Here is a 22,050-nt window from a genome sequence, read left to right as displayed (position 1 = left end):
ATATTTTTTCTATATCTACTTTCTGACTCTTCTATTTCCTTTATCCCTCATATCTGTTCCATCAATAAATCCTATCATCACTTCCTTTCCAGTCATTGTTCTGTTTCTACTCTGTCACTTCTCTAGTCAAACCCACTATCATCTCTCACCTGAAAAACTTCCATAGCCTCACAGCTGTCTTTTCTGCTTCTCCTTCCCTCTTCAACATTCTCCAAAAGGGATACAGGGTCCTCTTTAACAAATATGATCCAGAGCACATTGCTCTCTTGCTTTAAATGCTCCATTCATACTCTGAATATAATTAAAGCTCCTGACTGTGGTCTACAAGGCTCTATATAGTATGATTCTTGCCAACCTCTATGATTTCATGTGGTGTCAGTTTTCTCCTTGTTTATTATACTCCAACCATACTGACCTTCTTTCCAACCCTTGAACAAGACATGCTTATTCCCATCTTGAGACATTTACACTTGCTGGATCCTCTACTTAGGATATTCTGCTTAGGGATCTTCATATAGCTTCTTTCTCCCCATTACTTAGGCCTTAAATGTCACATTCTCCGAGAGCCCTTCCCTAAACACCATCTCTAAAGTAATGCCCCTATCAGTTTATCACACCAATGTATTTCCTTTCCTTCATGACATATATCATGATCTGAAAATGTCTTACCATTTTATGATGTGATTTTTTGTGTTTGCTGTAGATCTTCCCTGGAAGTAATTATCGTGTCTATCTTTTCACCCCTCTACCCCAGACTTAGCACATGGAAAGTATGCAATAAATATGTGTTGAGTGAATGAATTTATGTGCAAATGAATTACTGGATACACTGTATACAATGTCTAAAAGTCATAGCTCAGGGGTTGGTGTGAACAAGAAAGTCTGTTAATCATTGGATGGAATAGAAACAAATAGAAGACTTTATGGCAGAATCATGTGACCTGAGAGTAACACATCATCTCATATGGACATTGTTCTCCAAGATGCTTCTTTTTAAATACTTTTCTGTCCTTTGCATCTGAGTCTTCTCCTACCTCTGTGACCAATATTTCTACTGTCTCCTTATTCTTGCTAATTTTTTTTCCTTCTACTACTTAAATGTTGATTTCTGCCTTAAGTTTTGTTTCCTATAACTTCCTATAACTTTTACTTCCTCTAACATGCTAAAGGACACCAACATGAAAACATTCAAATCTCTCTCTAGCCTGGACTTCTCCAATGTTTACATTACTACCCGCAGCTACGTACTGTAAAATCTACACCACCTGGACTTCATCAGAAACTTAAAATTCAACATGTTCCCAATGAATATGTTCTATCTAAAATTTATTGCCTTTTCCTCTTTTCTGTGCTTGCTCATATGATTAATGACACTACCATCCATCTATTGCACAAGCTGAAAACCTCAGAAATCCTTTCTTCTTGCTCAGCCCATTAGCAAAGTCTTGTCATTTTTCTCTCAAATATCTCTTAACTCTGCCCCTTCTCTCCATCTCTATTGCTCCCACCCATTGTCAGGTTCTTATCACTTCTTACAAGGGCCTTCTGCTATCACCTCTCCAATCTTATTTCTTGATGTTTCTCAACAAGGCTGCTGTTAACATTTTGTGTGTGATTATTCTTCATTGTTTAAGGCTGTCTTACATATTGAAGAAAGCTTTAGAATCTCTGACTCCCATTCTATAAACAACAGTATCATAACCTTATAACTCCAGTCATTGTGTGACAGCTAAAAGTATTCCACACATTTCCAAACACCAGCATACCACTTTAGTTGAAAACCAATGAATAAAATCAATCTACATAACCTTCTCCGGGCAGATGATGCTCTCAAGTCACTGCTTATGTGGGTCCTACTGCCTGTAATACCCTCTTCACCATCCACCCTCTTTCTTTGCCTGGTAACAGTTCATTAGTCCTTGAAAGTTCAATTTGAATGTCTACTTTTCTAGGAAGCTTCACTCCACAAGTCAGGCAGAATTTGTTCTAGTTTCCTGTGTGTTACTATAGCCCTTGTCTGATAGCATTGTCATAGAATTGCGAATATTGTTTGCATACCTATCTCCTTTCCACACTAACTGTGAACTGCCTCATTCATTCTCACATCCCTAGCATCTAGACCAACAAATGTAAGAAAACACACCTTTACTATGTCTGGGGGAAATCTACCTGCAAAAAAAAAAAAAAAGAAAAAGAAAAGAAAAGAAAAAAGAAAAAAAGGGTAAAATAAAACATGAGGAAGAAAAAGAAAAAACATGACGACAAGAGACAAAAAAAAGATACATATTAAAAGAAAAAGAAGCAAAAGAAATAGGAGGAATGGAAAAATAAATAAAGAGAAAAGAAGATTAAAAGCAAAAAGAAAAGAAGTAAAAAAGAAGCCTAGGAAAAACTCAAAGGAAGAAAAAAAACAGTGAAAAAAGAGAGAGAAGAGAAGGAAAAGAAGAATGCAAAAAAAGACAAAAATAATGCAAGGAGAAAACGAAAAGAAGGAAAGATAAAAGGTAAGATAGGAGAAAATAGATTTAAAAGGGGGAAGAATGAAGGAAAGGAAGGGGAAAGAAGATATATAAAAAAGGAGAGAGAAAACAAAGAAAAGACAAAAGAGGAACAGGAAAAATGAGAGAAGAGAGAAAAAGTAATGGGGAAAGAAAAGAGGGTGTGGAGGGGGAAAAATGAATAAACAATGAGTTCTAATGGTGAAAGAGAAAAGAAACTCTGAAGCATCAGAGCAGTAATAAATATTCTTTTTGATGCTGAGAAATCTAACATGAAGTTGGTGGAAAACAGCACATTACAAGCTCTAGCCTCTTTACCTGCCACTTTCTCTGGCTATCAAAACTCTAGTATCAGTAGTTCTTCTGGAACAGCTGAGGTGTATTATTCAGGATATTTTAAAATGTAAAAATGTCATTTCCATTAAATGTAGTTAATATCTGAAATTAAAATATTATTAGGATTTAAAGCAAAGCAAAAAGAAGATTTTAAAAAGTCACAAATAAACTTATAACACTCACACTCTTAGCATTTTGCTGCACTTTTTCTGGGAATTTGTTCTTCTCTTTTGTTAAACATAATTGTAAGCATCCAGCAAGCAATATGTTGAATCTCCATGGTGATGTTTGTAAGTTACCTGCAAAGCTGCTTAATTGCATATGTATATTGACCAATCTTCATTACAACTCCTTTTTCTAGACTTCCAAAGCCTAATTCTGGTTCTGGCCTTTTTATTAATTTGGCACTTTAGTCCTATCTTTGGGGAGCTATTCCAATGGTCTCTCTCAATCTTAATCAGACATTAACCCTTACCAAAGGTATAGTGAAGGTGACTTCAGATAAAATATTACCTAGGAGTAAGAATTAACAGGGGTTGATGGAGATGGGGCCAAAGGGGAGAAAAAATAGAGCTGACATCCCTAACCTGAGAAAATCATTTTCCCCCTCCAGATCTCTGTCTCTTCCTCCCATTAGTTAAATAAGTGAAATAAGATTATCTCTAAGGGGCTCTACCAGTTGCAATATTCTATGACTCAAAAATTCTTCAGGAAGAGGAGAATTTGAAAGACTGGAAAATGCAAAGATAAAAAGTTAGGGTTTTTTTTGAATGAGAGTAACCTTTTAAGCCTTTCTTATAAACCCATTCACTGCCAAAATATTGATAACTGTGAGCCCTAGAGAGCCATGTAGATCTTACAGGGGAGCCTGGTTAATTTTGTATGAAAGAGATTAAACCTAGGGTTTGGCTTTCAGACCACAGCTAGAGAGAAGAGTCTTTCTTTTTCCGAATTTCCCCACCCCAGTGTTCACTACAAGCATTCATTTCTGTTGGTCCTTTCAGCCCCATTAATGGCTGTTTCTAATTTGCTGACATCAATTCTCCTTGACCAAAGTATCCTAGGTACATGGGCAGAAATGAGGACCCAAGAAGTCTGTGGAGGCCTGCTTCATGCCAAGTGTGTGTCAAACCCAATGCCACGATGAAATCATTATGTCGTCAAGGAAACTTGCTTTGTTTAAGGATTTTTCCTCAAATATGAATGGATTTATAGAACTAAAAGTTTAGTGAGAACTTCATGGAACTGACAGATATTTCTTACAAACACTACTGTCACCTATTGTCTGGAAAAAAAGAATACATCCTAGGAACTGCAGAGAAAACTTTCTGCCAAGTTAGGAAATGTCACACAAATATGGAATCTGAAGAAACATTATAGTCAAATTTAATTATGAAAGAAAGATAAGGAGAGAGAAGAGGAGGGGGAAGGAAGGAGGGGTGGAGGAAGAGAGGGAAGAATGAACGAGAGGGAGAGAGGAGGAGAAATGAACAAAAAAAAGAAACGAAGGAAGAAATCTAGCCACAGAGGGGAAGTGACTAGACAAAAATAGGACAGCAAGTTAATAAAAGACCCTGGACTAGAAGTTCCTGTGTTCTAATTCTTAGGCTAAAACTTTTAGAGCACATGCCACCCTACTCCTACCAGAAAGTTGCAAAAATCTTCACAGAATGTCGGAGTTGGAAGCACTTATAGGTATATTTCATTGATCTTTTCTTCAGTGCAGGGCTTATATCTAGAATTTCTACATGGCCATGGGGCTCTGTGGCCAAGTCCATTCTCTGCCTATGCAAGAATTGCCCTAATACTGGGCAGCGTCTCTATTTTCCTCCTGTCATTCCAGAAAATAACTTCCTCAGCTCTTTATTCTACCTGCAGCTGAGAAGAGAATCCAAATAACCAAAACATGGAGTACACATTGAGAAAAGGATACAATAGTTTTGAAAAGTTCCCAAGTACCTCAATATGACTTTTCTTTGCTGTTCAACAGCTCCACACCTCATCCGCCCCAGTGCTCAACAAATTTTCTCAGCCTAGGGCCAGCTGCTAAGGCACTTACCAGGATTGTCAGGCTGCATGATGGCCATAACAAAGGTGTGAGGAAAGAGCATGGCTGCACTCTTCCTCATGCCCTGAAGCTGCACAGTGTTGCCCTGGAATGTGACCCCATGCACATCAGTCTCTGTGCCCAGGCCAAGCAAGTGCCAGGCCACTGTGTCACCCTTGCACATGTCCAGCTTGGGCAGGTTAGAGAACAGAAACCCATTAATGGCTGGAAAACAGAAACACAAGACAGAATGGGAAGATGAAAACAGGTTACTCAGACACCAGCTGGCAGTGTGGCATCAGCACTGTATTAAGGTTTTCCACAACTTGAAATTTCTGAGTCATTGTCAACTCCTCTACCTTCTTCTCTAAGCCACATTAATTCTACTTATGATTCTCTGCCTCTTTGGGATGAGGGCTCGAATGACCTTTCTGGTTTTACATCCTGACCTTCCTCCACCATACTTCACACCCTGGCAAAACTGAACTATCCTCCACTCCCAAAACTACACATTCCAAAAAAGTATCAATCTCTCCTATTCCCACTTTCTCAAAATTCCCCTCCCTTGGTTCAGTAGCACCATACTTCCTTGGTTCTCTTATAGCTTTTCTGATTGTTTCTCCTCCATCTTATTTTCATTCTCCATGCTCCTATAAACTGTTAGAGTTCCCCAACATTCCTTCTTTAGCTTTCAATCTATATAATCATCTTCATCTTCACTCCCACTGCCCTGATTCTGGCTCTCATCATCTCTGGCCTGAATCCTACAGAATCTTCCTCCCTGTACTTCTACCTATAATCTATTCCCCCATTCTCTTTCATATACACATACACAGCATTATCCTGTGAGCTCTATTTGCTTGTACATGTTGCTCAGATGGTAGAAAGCCTGCTTGCAATGTGGGAGACCTGAGGTAGATCCCTGGGTTGGGAAGATCCCCTGGAGAAGGAAACCCACTCCAATATTCTTGTCTGGAGAATACCGTGGACAGAGAGGCTTGGTGAGTTATGGTCTATGGGATTGCAAAGAGTCAGACACAACTGAGCAACTAACACACACCACAAGACCTTAAACATGGTAGGCACTTAGAAAATACATGTTGTCTTTTCACATGCTGTTCACTCTGCCTGTAATAAATTCCCCCCGTGGTCTTTAACTGCAGCCAACTAACTACACATACATTATACTCTAGCTCAAGTATCACCTATCCTGTGGAGCAGAGTTATTACACTCTTTCTGGCTTCCTTGATATTTTCTCCCCACAAAATTCTGAAATGTCACTTACCATAGAGTCCTAGGATTTACTTTCATTTATCTTCTACACTAGACTGACTTAGCAGGAATCACATCATTTTTTCGTATCTAAGCACCTAGGATGTTGCCTAATACTTACCAGGTGCCCAATAAATTCAATCTGGAATAAATTTGGTTCATAGACTGTACTATTTTTTCCAACTGATGTAACTGAATGGTAATGAGAACGAAGAGATAGAGCCAAAAGACAACATATTCATTCTTTACCCCATCTCACCCTGCACACTCTCCTCAAAAATACAGGGAGGCCTGCTTGAAGCTGATCCCTTTTCAATGTCCTTACACCCACTGAAACCAGCCTTAATGAGTAACTTTATTTGATAATTCCATGGGATGCTGACAGAAACATCATTAACCTCTTGATTATGCTTCCTTTACTACAGTGTTTGATTGCAAAGTTTGATTCAAACTTCAAGGCTCAGTCAAGCACTTCCTTCTTCCAAGAATTCTTTAATTGGATTTTTCTTCATCAATGTTCTCCTCTTCTGAACTCTATGTCACTTAAAAGCTGTTCCATACAATTTAGCACTTAATCATAGTCTGTCTTACATGTTCTATAATTGTTTAATGGACATTATTAGTCTCATTTAATTGCAAAATGCTGAAAGCTCCTTGTAAACTTGGACCATTTCTCCCTATCAATTCACTCACTGATCCATTCACCTACTCATTAATTTAGTAGTTCATCAGTTCAATAACTATTTACTATATATCAGACCATGTAAATTGTAAACAGATAAACAGCAAATAATACTCACCTTTAAGGAGACTACAGTCTAGCAGAAGTCAAAAGCCATGTAGCAAATAACTACAATATTGAAGATTGTATGGAACTTGCAATTTAAAAATCTGATAAAAATACAACAGTAGCTCACAAGAGGGTGTCATTATCCTGGGATTAGGTGATAAGAAATGGTTACATGGAAGAGGTCATTTATGAGTAGAGTTTTAGAGAATGGGCAGAATTTCCATAGGATAAAGCAAATATGTAAAAAGGGGCTTTTCAAGTGAAGTACAAAGCATTACAAAAGCTTAAGCTCAGAAAAGTACAAGGGGTATGTCTCTATAGAGTCCGCCTGCCAAGGCAGAAGATTCAGAAGACATAGGTTCAATCCCTAGGTCAGGAAGATCCCTAGGAGCAGGAAATGGCAACCCACTCCAGTATTCTTGCCTGGAAAATTCCATGGACAGGGGAGCCTGTTAGGCTAACAACTCGCAAAGAGTTGGACATGGCTGAGCGACTGAGCACGTTACACACACATGTCTACATAGAGAAAATATCTCCATTTGGCTGTAGTAGGAAGTTGAGAAGCAAGGATAGTGGGCGATAAGAGAGGAAATAAGACTGGAAACGTATCATCCCAGGTTACTCTCCTCATTCTCCTAGTGAGCCCTTTGTATGCAATCCTCATTTCATAGTACTTTTTTTCCAGTGTCTCCCACACTGCATAACACAGAACAAAGCACAGGAAGGTGCTAAGGATAAGATGTGTTGTCTTAGGTTTAATCCCTCAATTTAGCTTGTCTCTTAGCAGAGCTGGTGAATAGAATCAATGTTTACAGGGATGGATCATGATTAGGTCTAGGTTAGATTTTGCTCATAACCTCTCAGCTATAGCTTAGGGTAAAAACACTCCCCATACCATGCATCCGATTAGAGTCCTGAAAACCTTTGGCATCCTCTGAGAGCAGTCGGGAATCCAACATAGCAGCTGCTTGATTGGCATTGCTGTACCAGCTCTTGTTCTCATCCAACACAGTGAAAAGGAGAAAAAATTCTTTATCCACCCCTTTCTGTAGTCCCAATGGAAGAAAACAAAGAGGAATAACAACAATTTTAACAGTTATGAACTGTGCAGCTTCAGATCCCAGTGATCCTTGATTATTTCCCATTTCCTTTCCAAACACAAAGCCAAATCCATATCTCCTGCCTAGAGCTGTAGTTGTTGCTAAGAAGTTTTCTGTCAGGTAACTTCAAATTGCATGTGGGTAAAGGTGGTTAGAATAAAGTTATAAGACTGGAGGGGAGGAATGCAAGAAAGGGGGCAGGGAAGAAGTAAAAGATTATGATGAAGAGGTACAAAGTATGATAGAAGAGTGCCTGGAATCAACTAGGAGTAGGAGTGGGGAAAGATGGCTATGAGATCAGAGGGGGACTCTATGGGGGGATAAGTTAGAAAATAAAATTAAAAATAAGTATACTAATTATTAACATATTTTATGATCAATTATTAATTTTAGTAATATTATTATTACTGAGTGTTTACTAGGTATCAGACACTGTACTAAGCACTCTATATGGATTATTTTAATTAATCTTCACAGAAAGCCAAGATGTTTATTTCCATTGTTAACCTTTTACTATAGATGATAAAATTGAGGCAAAGAGAGGTTAAGTAATTTGCCCAAAGTTAAACAGCTAAGAATTGTGGGCTGAATATAAAAGAAGACAAGAAAACAGTAGGGAAGATTTGGGGATTAGGAGCAAGTTTTAAGGGCCACTGAGATTTTTAAAAATGAAGAGATATTGAGAAAATATAAAATTGAAAAGAATAGACACTAAGGAAGATGTGTGTTTGTGAACAGAATAACATGCAAAATAGCATGAGGTCATGACTGATCTGTGTAGTTGTATGGCAGAAACCAACAAAACATTGTAAATCAATTATCCTCCAATTTAAAAAAAAAGTAAAAAGAAGAAGAAAAGGAAAAAAAAATAAAGTTTAGACAAAGAGATGAGGCTAAGAAAACATAGCATGAGGTCACCAACTATTAATTTCCAATACAATAACTTGGTTAATTTTATGCTCTTATTTTTAGAACCCAGATCCATGCATAACTTCTGGTTAACAACCCAGCCTCATCATCTTCTCAGCAGGCTTTCCAGACAGAAACCTTGACAATACCTGCTTGCCATCTGTACCCAAGGCGCCAGCTTTGCACACCAGCAGGGGGCCCACCAGACCAGAATTGGTATCTCTTATGGGATCTGCAGCAGAGAAGTATGTCCAGGTGAGACAGGCAGGATCCTGAACAGTGGGGCCAGCATGGGGAGGGACTGTCCAGCGGTATGTTACTTTCTCAAAGGGCCTGGCCACTAAGCCAGAGTGGGAAGAGTCTGCAGGAAAAACATCGAATTTATTGCTCACATTGGCTAGAGTATCAACATTTACAAATAGTGGAGTAAAGATCATAAACTACAAAGGCATTTTGGAATTTATCACTTGGTAGTATAATTTAGGATGATTTTAACTTATTTTTTTCTTGTTCATTCATTGTTCCTAATTCTTTAAAGTTTTGATCATACAGAAGACCTTAAAGGATAGTACAATAATCACTCTACCACTTGGAGCTGGTTAATATTTAGCCAGCCTTCTTTTTGTATTTTATTTGTAAAATTTATTCATCATTTTTTTTACAGTAGGGACTTGTTGGTTATCTGTTTTATCACAGGCTTAGCCATCTAAAATTTATCTAAATCTATGTGTATGGTTACTTTTTCTAAATCATTGGGAAGTGAAATGCAAGAATAATGATATTTTACTTCTATATACATCAGTAACCATCTCTTATATTATCACAATAAGATTACCACACCTCAAAAATACCCTAATACCATCTAATATCAGTGTATATTTAAAAAATCCAATTATCTCCTACATGTCTCTTTTTATACAACCAAAATTAAACGAGGATTTCATGTTGCCCTTGGTGTTGTCTCTTTGATTCCCCCACCCACGCACTACTTTGGCACCGATTTCTTGAAAAGTCTAGATCATTTGCATTGTAGAATATTATTTTATTCTAGATTTGTCTGTAATTTTGCCTTTTATGTTTTCAGTATTTTTTTGGGGGGGGTACTTTTGACTTGAGATTAGCATGCATGTGTTAGTATTACTCTCAAGGAAAAGAAGAAATTAACTACCTAATAATCTCATTTATAGGATTCTTTCCTGGGGTAGTAATTCAAACCAAATGTACATATTCATTCATTGCAACATAATTTACAATATCAAACAAATAATGAAAGCAATGTACATGTCCAAATGATAGGGGATAAGGTAAATATTTTTACCTTATTACATAGTCATTAAAATGTTTGTAACATTATAATGACATAGAAGATGGGCACAGTATAAAGGTAAGTGAAAACAGTAATTAGCCTCCAATTAAAATAAATAAACTAATATTAAAAAAAGAAAACAGTAAGATACCAAAGTGTACAAAACATATCATTATAAATATATACATTTGTATAAACACAGAAAATATGAAAAAGTATATCAAAATGTAATGACACTCTACCTATGGGGTCTATTTATTTTATAATTTTCCATTTTTATCAAAATTCCATAACATATATGTTATTTTTATAACCAGAATATATTTATATTTAAAAGTTGTCTCATTGATCCCAGCTCTGTCTCACTATAATATCATACTCAACAACATCCATCCATAGCAGTTAATTCTGCCTTCTTTTCTCTCCTTCCTTCCCCTATTTATATATCCTCTAGAGCAGGGGTGCCCAAACTCCAGAATCTAATGCCTGATGGTCTGAGGTGGAGCCGAGGCAATAATAACAGAAATAAAGTGAACAATAAATACAATGCACTTGAATCATCCTAAAACCATTCTCCCCAACCCATCTATGGAAAAATTGTCTGCCATGAAACCAGTCCCTGGTGCCAAAAAGGTTTGAGACTGCTGCTCTTGAGGTACCTGTTATTATCTGAAGCCCACATTTCTTGAAACCCTGCCTGCTCACCATCATTGTACACAGTTCCCTCAGAGTCCTTCTCATAAAAGACTCCATGAGGCTGTATGCTGAATGGCTGGGAGGCACGGTTGTAGAAGATCACCAGGATGGTGTCACCCACCTCAGCCCGGATCACTGGTCCTGGAAAATGGGAAGGAGAGACAATGGGAATGAAAACAATGATGACCAGGGAGGATGGAAACAGAAGGGAAAGGAAAGAAATGTAAAAGAGAGAAAACTTTTCTCTCTGTAATAATAAGAATAATCTTTTGCTAGAATATTGCCGTTTATAGTTATAAAAAGCAATTTTAAATCCACTATCTCAGACTTCCCTGGTGGCTCAGTTGTAAAGAGTCCGCCTGCCTATGTGGAAGACATTGGTTCAATCAGGAGGATCGCATGCTGCAGAACAGCTAACCCATGCACCACAACAACCGAGCCTGTGTTATGGAGCCTAGGAGCCACAACTACTGAGCCTACATGCCACAATTACTGAAGCCCAAGTGTTCTGGAGCCCGTGCTCCACAACAAGAGATGCCACCATAATGAGAAGCCTACTTACCACAACTAGAGAGTGGCCCCTGCTTGCTGCAACTAGAAGAAAGTCTGCACAATAATGAAGACCCAGCATAGCCAAAAAGACTCAAATTACTAAAATCAGAAATGAAAGTAGGGTCATTACTACTTACCCTATAGAAGTAAAAAAAATAAAATTATAAGAGAATGCTATTAACAATTGTACATAAGCAAATAGATGAATTTCTAGAACAGAAAACCTACCAAGACTTAAGTGTGAAGAAATAGAAAATCTGAAAGACAAATAAGAAGATTGAACCATTAATCAAAAATATGGCAACTAAGAAAAGCCAGATGGCTTTACTGGTGAATTCTACTAAACATTTAAAGAACTACTACCAATCCATATTTTAAAAAATTAAAAAAATAAAATAAAATGTAAAAAATATATATAAATTTCCCTAAAATTGGAAAGGAGGGATTATATTCTAACCCATTCTATGAGGTAAGCATTACACTGATATCAAAACCTGACAAAGATATTACAAGAAAAGAAAAACTATACACCAATATTACTTCTGAACACTAATGCAAAAATCCCCAACAAATTACTAGCAAATGAAATTCAGCAGCATATTAAAAAGATTACATATCTTGACTAAGTCATATTTATTCCTGTAATGCAAGAATGTTTCAACACACAAAAAACAGTCAGTGTAATACACTATGTTAACAAAATAAAAGAAAAAAAATCATCATCTTGGTTAATGCAGAAAAAGACACTGAACAAAACTGAACACCCTTTAATAATACAAAACATTCAAAAGCTAGGAATAGAAAGAGACTGCTTCAACATAATAAAAGCCATATATGAAAAACCCACAGCAAACATCATATTTTATGTTGAAAGACTGACACTTTTCCTCTGAGATTAGGAACAAGCAAGGATGTTTGCTTTTACCACTTCTATTCAACATTTTACTGGGATTTCTAGCCAGAGCAAGTAGTCAAGGAAAATAAATAAAATATGTCCAAACTGGAAATGAAGAAGTAAAATATCTCTATTTGAAGATGGTATGATCCTTATCATAATTATTTGGAAAATCCTAAAGCTTCCACACACAAAAAAAAAATTAAAATAAATGAATTCCTCAAAAGAGTAGAATACAAAATCAAGACACAAAAGTCAGTTTCACTAACAGTGAAAAATTTGAAAGATAAATTACAAAAGCAATTTCATTTATAATACCATGAAAAGAATAAAATAGCTAGACATTATTTAACCAAAGAGGTGAAAGATTTGTAGAAAGAAAACTATAAACCATTGATAAAATACACATGAAAGTGGAAATACATCCCATGATCATAGGTCAGAAGAATTAATGTTAAAATGTCAATTCCACATGAGCAATATGTAATTTTAAGGGACTCCAAGCAGCAAAATAATCTTGGGGGTAAAAAGAACAAACTGGAAGACATTACATGTCCTGATTTTAAAACTTACTACAAAGCTATGGTAATCAAACCAGTGTGGTAGTAGCATAAGGACGACAGATATATAGATCAATGGAATAGCATAGAGAGCCCAGAAATAAATCCTCACAGATATGAGGACAACTTTTTAAATACATGGTGTTGAGAAAACTGAATTTACATATACAAAAGAGTGGCTGGACCTTTACCTAACATCATATGCAAAAACATTAACTAAAAATGGATCAAAGATATAGATTTGCCTAAAACAATACAATTGTTTATAAACATATGGCAAAATCTTCATGACACTGGATTTGGCAATGATTTCTTGGCTATGGCACCAAAGGCACAGATAATTTAAAAAATACTGTATTTCATGAAAAAACATTAAATGTGTATCAAGAGACACTACCAACAGGGTCTACCTGGTGGTCTAGTGGTTACAGTTCCACACTTCCAAGTCAGGGGTGCAGGCTCAATCCCTGGTTGGGGAGCTAATATCCTACTTGCCGTGAAACACAGCCAAGGGAAAAAAAATGAAGAAAAAGAAGGAGAAGAAGAAGAAGAAGAGTACCAACAGAGTGAAAAGGCAGTCCACAGAATGAGAGAAAATATTTGCAAATCATATGTGACAAGAGATTAATATCCAGAATATATATAGAGCTCCTAAAACTCAACAACAACAAAAAATAATTCAAATAAAGATGCACAAAGGACTTGAATAGATATTTTTCCAAAGAAGATATACAAACAGTCAGTGGGCACATGGAAAGATGCTCAACATCACTAGTCATCAGGAAAATGCAAGTCAAAACTGCAATGAACTATCTCCTCATACCTATTAGGATAGATAATATGAGAAAAATAAGGGTTGCCAAGGATGTATAGAAATTGGAACCCTTGTGCACTGCTAGTGGGAGTGTAAAATGATGCAGTTACTGTGGAAAACACCATGGCAGTTCCTCAAATAATAAAACTAGACCTACCATAAGATCCAGCAATTTCATTTGTGTGTATATACCCAAAGCAGTTGAAAGCATGTCTCAAAGAAACTTTTGTGTACCCATATGCATAGCAACATTATTCCCAATGGCTAAAATGTGGAAGCAAACCATCTGTTCACTGATAGACAAATGAATAAGTTTAACAAAACTTATATACTTACAGTGGAAATTCTGCAATATACTACAACATGGCTAGAACTTAAGGACATTGTATTAAGTGAAATGTCAGTAACAAAAAGACAAATATTGTATAATTCCACTTATATGAGGTACTTAAGGTAATCAAAATCATAGAGACAGGAGGTATTAATAGAATGGTAATTGACAAGGGTTTGGGGAGATAATAGGTAATTATTTGTTAATTGGTATAGTGTTTCAGTTTTATAAGATGGAAAGAGTATGAAAATGGATGGTGGTGATGGCTGTGCAACGTTATGAATGTACTTAATACCATTGAACTACATACTTTAAAATGATTAAGATGGTAAATTTTATGTTAAACATATTTTGCCACAATAAAACGTTGAAGGAAAAAAAAAAAAAAAAGACTGGGGACCTATCCTGAATACCAGCTAATGAGAGCTCTTTTCTACTTACCACTCACTCTCTTTTCCAAACCAAGGTGTGTTTCTGCTCCTTATTATCTCCCTATCCAGCTAATGAAACACCAATTGTCCATTATCAGATCTCAGAAAATTAACTGGTAAATACCTAACCCCAGAATATGGTCTATTATATTATTTCATTTTCAGTTTTCTCCCATCTAATTTATCTTGTTGGCTGGCTCTACTAAGTGAATAAGCCACACCCAATCTTCCTATACTATTTCAGTGCTATACTGTGCTTTAGGCCTTTTAGATACCTTCCTTAGGTCTGGCCCTAAGCTTTGTTCTGCATCCCTCACCATAGCAACCATGTCTAAATGTCATGCCATTTGCTCCTGGTCCCTTATTTCCAAGATCCTGAACAGTCTCACTGCCTTAAATAGCCCCTCAGAAATATACCTAGAAAATAATGTTTAAAAGTATGATCTGTACAGTACTGCTATCAGAAGATGTTCAATGTAAAAAAAAAAAGGTTTCAGTAGTCAAGTATATATAAGAAATGATGTATATTTTACTCCCATCATGGAGATTCATGATAAACAAAAATAAATCCACAGCTCTGGGAAGCCCTGCACCAAAAAATACTATTTGACAAGGTTTAACTTAGTGTTTTGCAGACATTTTCAGACACATAAAACTTTTCCACAAAACACTACTCTCTTGGGACTCATTCTGAGAAATGTTGGTCTAGAGCATGTTTCTGAGTAGCCACCAGGCTCCAGTTTTTAAGCCCTCCCCAATTCTCTGGCTCTAGTCCAATACAAAAAAAACCTCGAATAGCCAAAGCAATCTTGAGAAAGAAGAATGGAACTGGAGGAATCAACTTGCCTGACTTCAGGTTCTACTACAAAGCCACAGTCATCAAGACAGTATGGTACTGGCACAAAGACAGACATATAGATCAATGGAACAAAATAGAAAGCCCAGAGATAAATCCACACACATATGGACACCTTATCTTTGGCAAAGGAGGCAAGAATATACAATGGAGTAAAGACAATCTCTTTAACAAGTGGTGCTGGGAAAACTGGTCAACCACTTGCAAAAGAATGAAACTAGATCACTTTCTAACACCGCACACAAAAATAAACTCAAAATGGATAAAAGATCTAAATGTAAGATCAGAAACTATAAAACTCCTAGAGGAGAACATAGGCAAAACACTCTCCGACATAAATCATAGCAGGATCCTCTATGATCCACCTCCCAGAATTCCGGAAATAAAAGCAAAAATAAACAAATGGGATCTAATTAAAATTAAAAGCTTCTGCACAACAAAGGAAAATATAAGCAAGGTGAAAAGACAGCCTTCTGAATGGGAGAAAATAATAGCAAATGAAGCAAATGACAAACAACTAATCTCAAAAATATACAAGCAACTTATGCAACTCAATTCCAGAAAAATAAACGACCCAATCAAAACATGGGCCAAAGAACTAAATAGACATTTCTCCAAAGAAGACATACAGATGGCTAACAAACACATGAAAAGATGCTCAACATCACTCATTATTAGAGAAATGCAACTCAAAACCACAATGAGGTACCACTTCACACCAGACAGAATGGCTGCGATCCAAAAATCTGCAAGCAATAAATGCTGGCTAGGGTGTGGAGAAAAGGGAACCCTCCTACACTGTTGGTGGGAATGCAAACTAGTAGAGCCACTATGGAGAACAGTGTGGAGATTCCTTAAAAAATTGCAAATAGAACTACCTTATGACCCAGCAATCCCACTTCTGGGCATACACACCGAGGAAATCAGAATTGAAAGAGACATATGTACCCCAATGTTCATCGCAGCACTGTTTATAATAGCCAGGACATGGAAACAACCTAGATGTCCATCAGCAGATGAATGGATAAGAAAGCTGTGGTACATATACACAATGGAGTATTACTCAGCCATTAAAAAGAATTTATTTGAATCAGTTCTGATGAGATGGATGAAACTGGAGCCAATTATACAGAGTGAAGTAAGCCAGAAAGAAAAACACCAATACAGTATACTAACACATATATATGGAATTTAGGAAGATGGCAATGACGACCCTGTATGCAAGACAGGAAAAAAGACACAGATGTGTATAACGGACTTTTGGACTCAGAGGGAGAGGGAGAGGGTGGGATGATTTGGGAGAATAGCATTCTAACATGTATACTATCATGTAAGAATTGAATCGCCAGTCTATGTCTGACACAGGGTGCAGCATGCTTGGGGCTGGTGCATGGGGATGACCCAGAGAGATTTTGTGGGGAGGGAGGTGGGAGGGGGATTCATGTTTGGGAACACATGTAAGAATTAAAGATTTTAAAATTTAAAAAATAAAAAACTAAATAAATGAAAAAATAAATAAATTCATAAGTTAAGGATTCCTCACCCAGAATTCCAAGATGCTTATCCTCCTCCAGCTGCACCTTTTCCTGGAATGTCTCATCTTGGAAGGCTTCATACCGAACTTTCCAGTAAGTGCCCCCAATTCGGATGGAGCTCTTCTGGAAGAATTTATCTGAGCCACTGACATATAAGGAGAGAAATATCAAATTATTTAGCCACATATCAAATAGACTCCCATTGCACACTTGTTCTTATCAAGTTATGGATCTTTGTTTAGAAAGGACCTCAGAGATCATCCAGGTTAACGTCCATCTAGTGAAGGTATCTCCTCTGGCAAAATACAAATTAGTGATACATAGCTTCTCCTTCAGCCTTTCCAAGATCAGGAAACTCATTTTCAGAGAAAATAATTCCTCTTACTGTTGGATAGTCTTTATAATTGGAGTTCTTTATAGTAGGCTGAAATCCTCTTGCTTGTAAGTTCTAGATGTTGGGATCAGTTCTATTCTCCAGAGTTATGTAGTCTTACATTTGTCCTTAATCATCCTCAGGTACTCAAAATCCTTTCTCCCCTTAATATCTTTCATTTAAAAATGAAAGCACACTAACTTAGAAAGACTAGTTGTAGATACTTAGAAGCCATGCTGACACCCAAATGCCTACTTTTCTACATTTTCTGCAGATTCATTCTATTATTTCCTACTGGAGAATAAACATGATTTGATGTTCTATAGTACTTTCCATAAACTCTCTTAGTCATTTATCAAGTGCATCTTTTAAAACGATCAGGAATCACTGATAGCCCAGTGAGTCAGTGTAACTTAAGGCCCAGCAACTGATTAGGGCACCAACCTTCTACTCTATCTTGCCCATATCTGACTCATGGATGAAGCATGAAAAATTGGAGAAATTCCTCAAAAAGGAAGGACATGGAATGACCATAAGGCAGATTCCTTCCCCTCGTCTAATACTTTTCAGAGTACATTTTACACTTCAGCTTAAATGTGGTCTTCAGACCATGGCAAAGAAAGAAAGGAGAAACATGATAAATAATTGGTAAATTATAACTGGAGAAATGTCATTTTAAATTACATGACCCCATCTTGGCCTACTTTTCTGCTTGGACCCCTGGCTGGGAATATTTGACATGATCATACAAAAAGTTTTATAACTTTCCAAGAGCAGGCACTCTTGCAGGGTCACGATAATTTGATTAATAGTTGTGCCATTAACTCCAGACAATGATTGTGATCCCCAAGTGAATTGAGAGATTTCTGAGAGGGAGTAATAAGTGTTTGTGGGTAGACTAAGGAGTAGAGAGAGGAAACACATTACTTCTTACCTGCCTGGCTCCCTCAAATTCTTTCCCGTACTCCCATCATGCCCCGTAGGGCCATAGTCCCATTGAATTTCATGGGCCTCAATGAAGTACTGACGGACTTTGCCTGTGAGTAAGTTCACGGGAGGTGCCATGGAGCAAGACTTGACCTTGTAAAGTGCTTGCATGCCATCTGGAGGAAAAAAGATCAGGGCTGGCTCCATTCTACCATATTTTATCCAGGTGACTCACCTTCCTCCTTTTCCTAATGTTTCCTGCTTTCACCCTTCACTAGGCTCTTTACCCCTCCCTCCAAATGATCTACTTTAACTCCTAAAGAGCCTGACTGGGAAACAGGGAGTGCAAGTGGGAATTCAAGTATCTCCCACCTGCTCACCACTACTAACTCATTTATCAGACCTTTTTTCTTGCCTCTGCAAAATGCTTACACTGTATCAACATGACAGAACTTGAAGTTAAAATACCTGAATTCCAAGTCCAAGCCTTATCACTATCTATAAGAATTTAGGCAAGTCACTTCTTAGATCTGAGCTTAACCTCTGATTTGTAAATGGGGAGAATAGAGAAATCTACTCCACTAGGCCCATGGGAGCATCAAATTTTAAAAATAAGACTGTTATTTATAAAATGGGATGCTTCCAAAGTAAAGGAACATCTTCATATGAAGATGAAGCTTCACACTTGGGACTGTCAGGAAAGTGTAGATTCTAAGTAGTGTTTCCAAATGTTGAGTTGTTACATTGAGGCATAGTGGTAATAGATGATACTGTGTTATATTTGCTTGGCTGTGTATAGAGGTCATTCAGGCACATTATCTCATTTGAGTCTCACAATATCCCAAGGAGATCTGAAATCTGAAATTAGAAATCTGAGCTATGAAGAAGGAGGAAATAAGGATATTCATTTTCATTGAATGTGTACTATCTGCCAGACCCTTTATTGGATGATTTACATATTTCACTTTCTTCCTTCAGTCCTCATAACTAGCCTGTGGAACAGACTTAATGTCCCCTTTTGCAGGTGAAGTTTTCTTTCTAAGGATCAGAGAGGTTACATAACTTGTCCAAGATTACACAGCTAGTCAGAGGTAGAATTAAGATTTAAGTGCCTATCTTCCAACTGCACATTTGAGTGCTCATTTTCTTCTCTTGTATCCAGTCTTGGTTTCATCATTCCCCCATCTCTAAGCTTCAAAATCCCATATTTCTCTGAAACCTCTTTACAACTTTATAAGGTGGGAAATATTATTGCAATCCTCAGATGAGGAAACATAGACTAAAATAAATATGGCATGACTTATCAAAGGTTCACTCATCCATTCCTCTACCATCTTATGTTAGAGACAGGGAAGATAAAACACAGAGAGCATGCCCAAGGTCAACCTGCAATTTAACGACTGAGCCAGGAAGGAACCTGGAATCCCAGAATTCTAATGTTTCATCATTTACATCCAGTTATCTCACATGAAAAAAACAATCTTACGGCTCCAGGTCAGAAACCCAGGCTCCTGATAACCATCACTGCCACCTACCTCCTATATCTAAAGGATCAGAGATGTTGGATCTCACCTTGCAAATGACTATTCACTTGGCAGCTGATTAACCAGGTGCCAGGTTCCTGGGGCACCATCTCAGCACTCACAAAAGTGGCTGGAAAGATATGAGCCACATCAGTTCTATGACCTCGGATGGTCAGCATCTGTCCATGGAAGAAAACTGTGTGGACATCTACCTCATTGCCCATGCCAAACAAGTGCCAGGCCACACGTTTCTGTGCACACATACTTAGATCTGGCAAGTTTCCAAATACAAAGCCATTTATTGCTGCAAAATAAAACACAAAGAAAATATCAGAGTTAGGAAATGATAGCCCAATGAGAGAAGCCTTACCATCTGACAATAATAATAGGTAACACTTAGGTGAGGTTTCGAGAGTACACTGTGCTGATCATATGCATTATCTCATATAAATCTCACAAACAGTCCTGGGAAATAAGCAGAATTCACTGGTATGGAAAAAAAATGTGAAAATCTAGGCTCAGAGAGGTAAAGTTATTAATACTTCTCTCCCAAGACCACAGAGGTATTAAGTGGTAGAGCCAGGATTCAAACCCAGCAATCTGAGGAAGCTTTCTAAGAAATGGGAGTTTTACTTTTTAAACCTTCTTTCCTTCTAGGCCAATTTCATTCTGAAGTTTCCACAGGGAAATTGTCAAGTTAACTAACTATCATTACAAGCAATTGCTATAAAACTCAAGAGAAATTTGAGCTGTCCAAGCCATCTTTCACATAATCCCCTTGAGTTTTCACCTCCCCTTGGGACTGGTTTTGAGCCTACCTCTGTCACTATGTAAATCACTCTTATAATTAAACAAAAGCAAAAGCAACTTTTTTTCATCTAAAATCCATTTTCTGTCCATGCCTTAGAACTTCTGTGCCTTTTGTTTGTTTTAAATTTAATTAAGATGGTTGTGGTGTTAGAGAAGACTCTTGAGAGTCCCTTGGACTACAAGGAGATCCAATCAGTCCATCCTAAAGGAGATCAGTCCTGGGTGTTCATTGGAAGGACTGATGTTGAAGCTGAAACTCCAATACTTTGGCCACCTGATGCGAAGAGCTGACTGATTTGAAAAGACCCTGATGCTGGGAAAGATTGAGGGCAGGAGGAGAAGGGGACGACAGAGGATGAGATCATTGGATGGCATCACCAACTTGATGGACATGGGTTTGGGCAGATTCCGGGAGTTGGTGATGGACAGGGATGCCTGGTGTGCTGCAGTTCATGGGGTCGCAAAGAGTTGGACACGACTGAGTGACTGAAATGAACCGAACTGAACAGAATACCCTTAAGGGAACTCATTTCTTCTCTCTATAAAACATGTAATTTTTCCAGTTTGCATCCTTTTTAAAACAAAGAAATGTTAACTAGTTATATCATTGGGCAACCCTAGCCAGTGACTAAGCATAGAGTATATGACTTTGGAATCAACAACCCTGGGCTGTTCCATGTTATAAAGCAAGGTACTTAATGGCAAGAGCATAGTCTATGTGGTCAGAGAGATTAGGGTTGGAATTTTAGCTGTGCCGTTTATTTTCTGTGTAATCCTACAGCCTTGATTTACTCATGAGTGAAACATGGAAAAGCCACCTACTACCCATGGTCCTTGTGAGGATTAAAAAGAACCAGGTATGTGAAAACATTCACCAAATATTAGGCCCAGTGGAGAACCTCAGTGTGCACTGTTATATCTGGTCAGTTACTCCCAGCTCACCATGCATCCTATTGCTCTCCTGAAAGTCCTCATCTTCTTTGTCCACTGAGGCAGGGTCTGAGCAGTAAGTGGCAATGTTCTCATTGATATGCCAGCTAAGGTTCTCATCTATCACACTAAAAAGGAGGAAGAAATCATTGTCCACATCCTGTCGCCGAGGAGGGAAGCTCCCATCCAGGGTTCCTGTTGAAAGTAAGAAAAAAGCCTTTAAGAACCTTCTTTCTTTAGCAACAGTAAGCTTTAAGGGGTACTCACAAGTAAGGATAGAAAGAGTGGAGCCTTAAGAGTCCATCAGCAACAGAAAAGTATATAGAACCTTCTGCTGCTAACTTCTATTTCCAAACTCCTTAGACAAAGTCACCAATTCAGTTGAGCCTAGGACTTGAAGGTGAAGTACATAGAATCTAGGATAATTCCCTCCCACCATCCCTGCCTATGTCTTCAACTCAGGGCCTTATTCTGACCACAACACACAGGTCTTCAGGACTGACTATACCCTAAACATACCACATTTCCAACCAAACTTACCATCCTCCCCAAATTCTG

The 22,050-nt window shown here is 37.7% G+C and overlaps 1 protein-coding gene across 3 annotated transcripts in view; it reads right to left on the bottom strand.

Moving 5' to 3' along the window:
• The window catches only part of LOC102181017 (hephaestin), a 36,739-nt gene that overhangs the window by 4,798 nt on the left and 9,891 nt on the right, over positions 1–22,050 (bottom strand). For 2 of the 3 annotated variants that reach the window (XM_018045088.1, XM_018045090.1), the window contains 8 exons: positions 21,505–21,687; positions 19,802–20,056; positions 18,237–18,405; positions 16,938–17,074; positions 10,965–11,096; positions 9,103–9,314; positions 7,840–7,990; positions 4,894–5,106 (listed from right to left, as the gene is read on the bottom strand). In XM_018045088.1, coding sequence (XP_017900577.1) covers positions 4,894–5,106; positions 7,840–7,990; positions 9,103–9,314; positions 10,965–11,096; positions 16,938–17,074; positions 18,237–18,405; positions 19,802–20,056; positions 21,505–21,687 — 1,452 coding nt within the window. The remainder of the gene's footprint in view (positions 1–4,893; positions 5,107–7,839; positions 7,991–9,102; positions 9,315–10,964; positions 11,097–16,937; positions 17,075–18,236; positions 18,406–19,801; positions 20,057–21,504; positions 21,688–22,050) is intronic. The other variant, XM_018045089.1, reaches the window with a different exon arrangement.

Source organism: Capra hircus, unplaced genomic scaffold (assembly GCF_001704415.2).
Source record: "Capra hircus breed San Clemente unplaced genomic scaffold, ASM170441v1, whole genome shotgun sequence".
NCBI classification, from domain to species: domain Eukaryota; kingdom Metazoa; phylum Chordata; class Mammalia; order Artiodactyla; family Bovidae; genus Capra; species Capra hircus.
The sequence above is the reverse complement of the archived record's forward strand: the minus strand, read 5'-3'. Positions and strand labels throughout refer to the sequence as shown.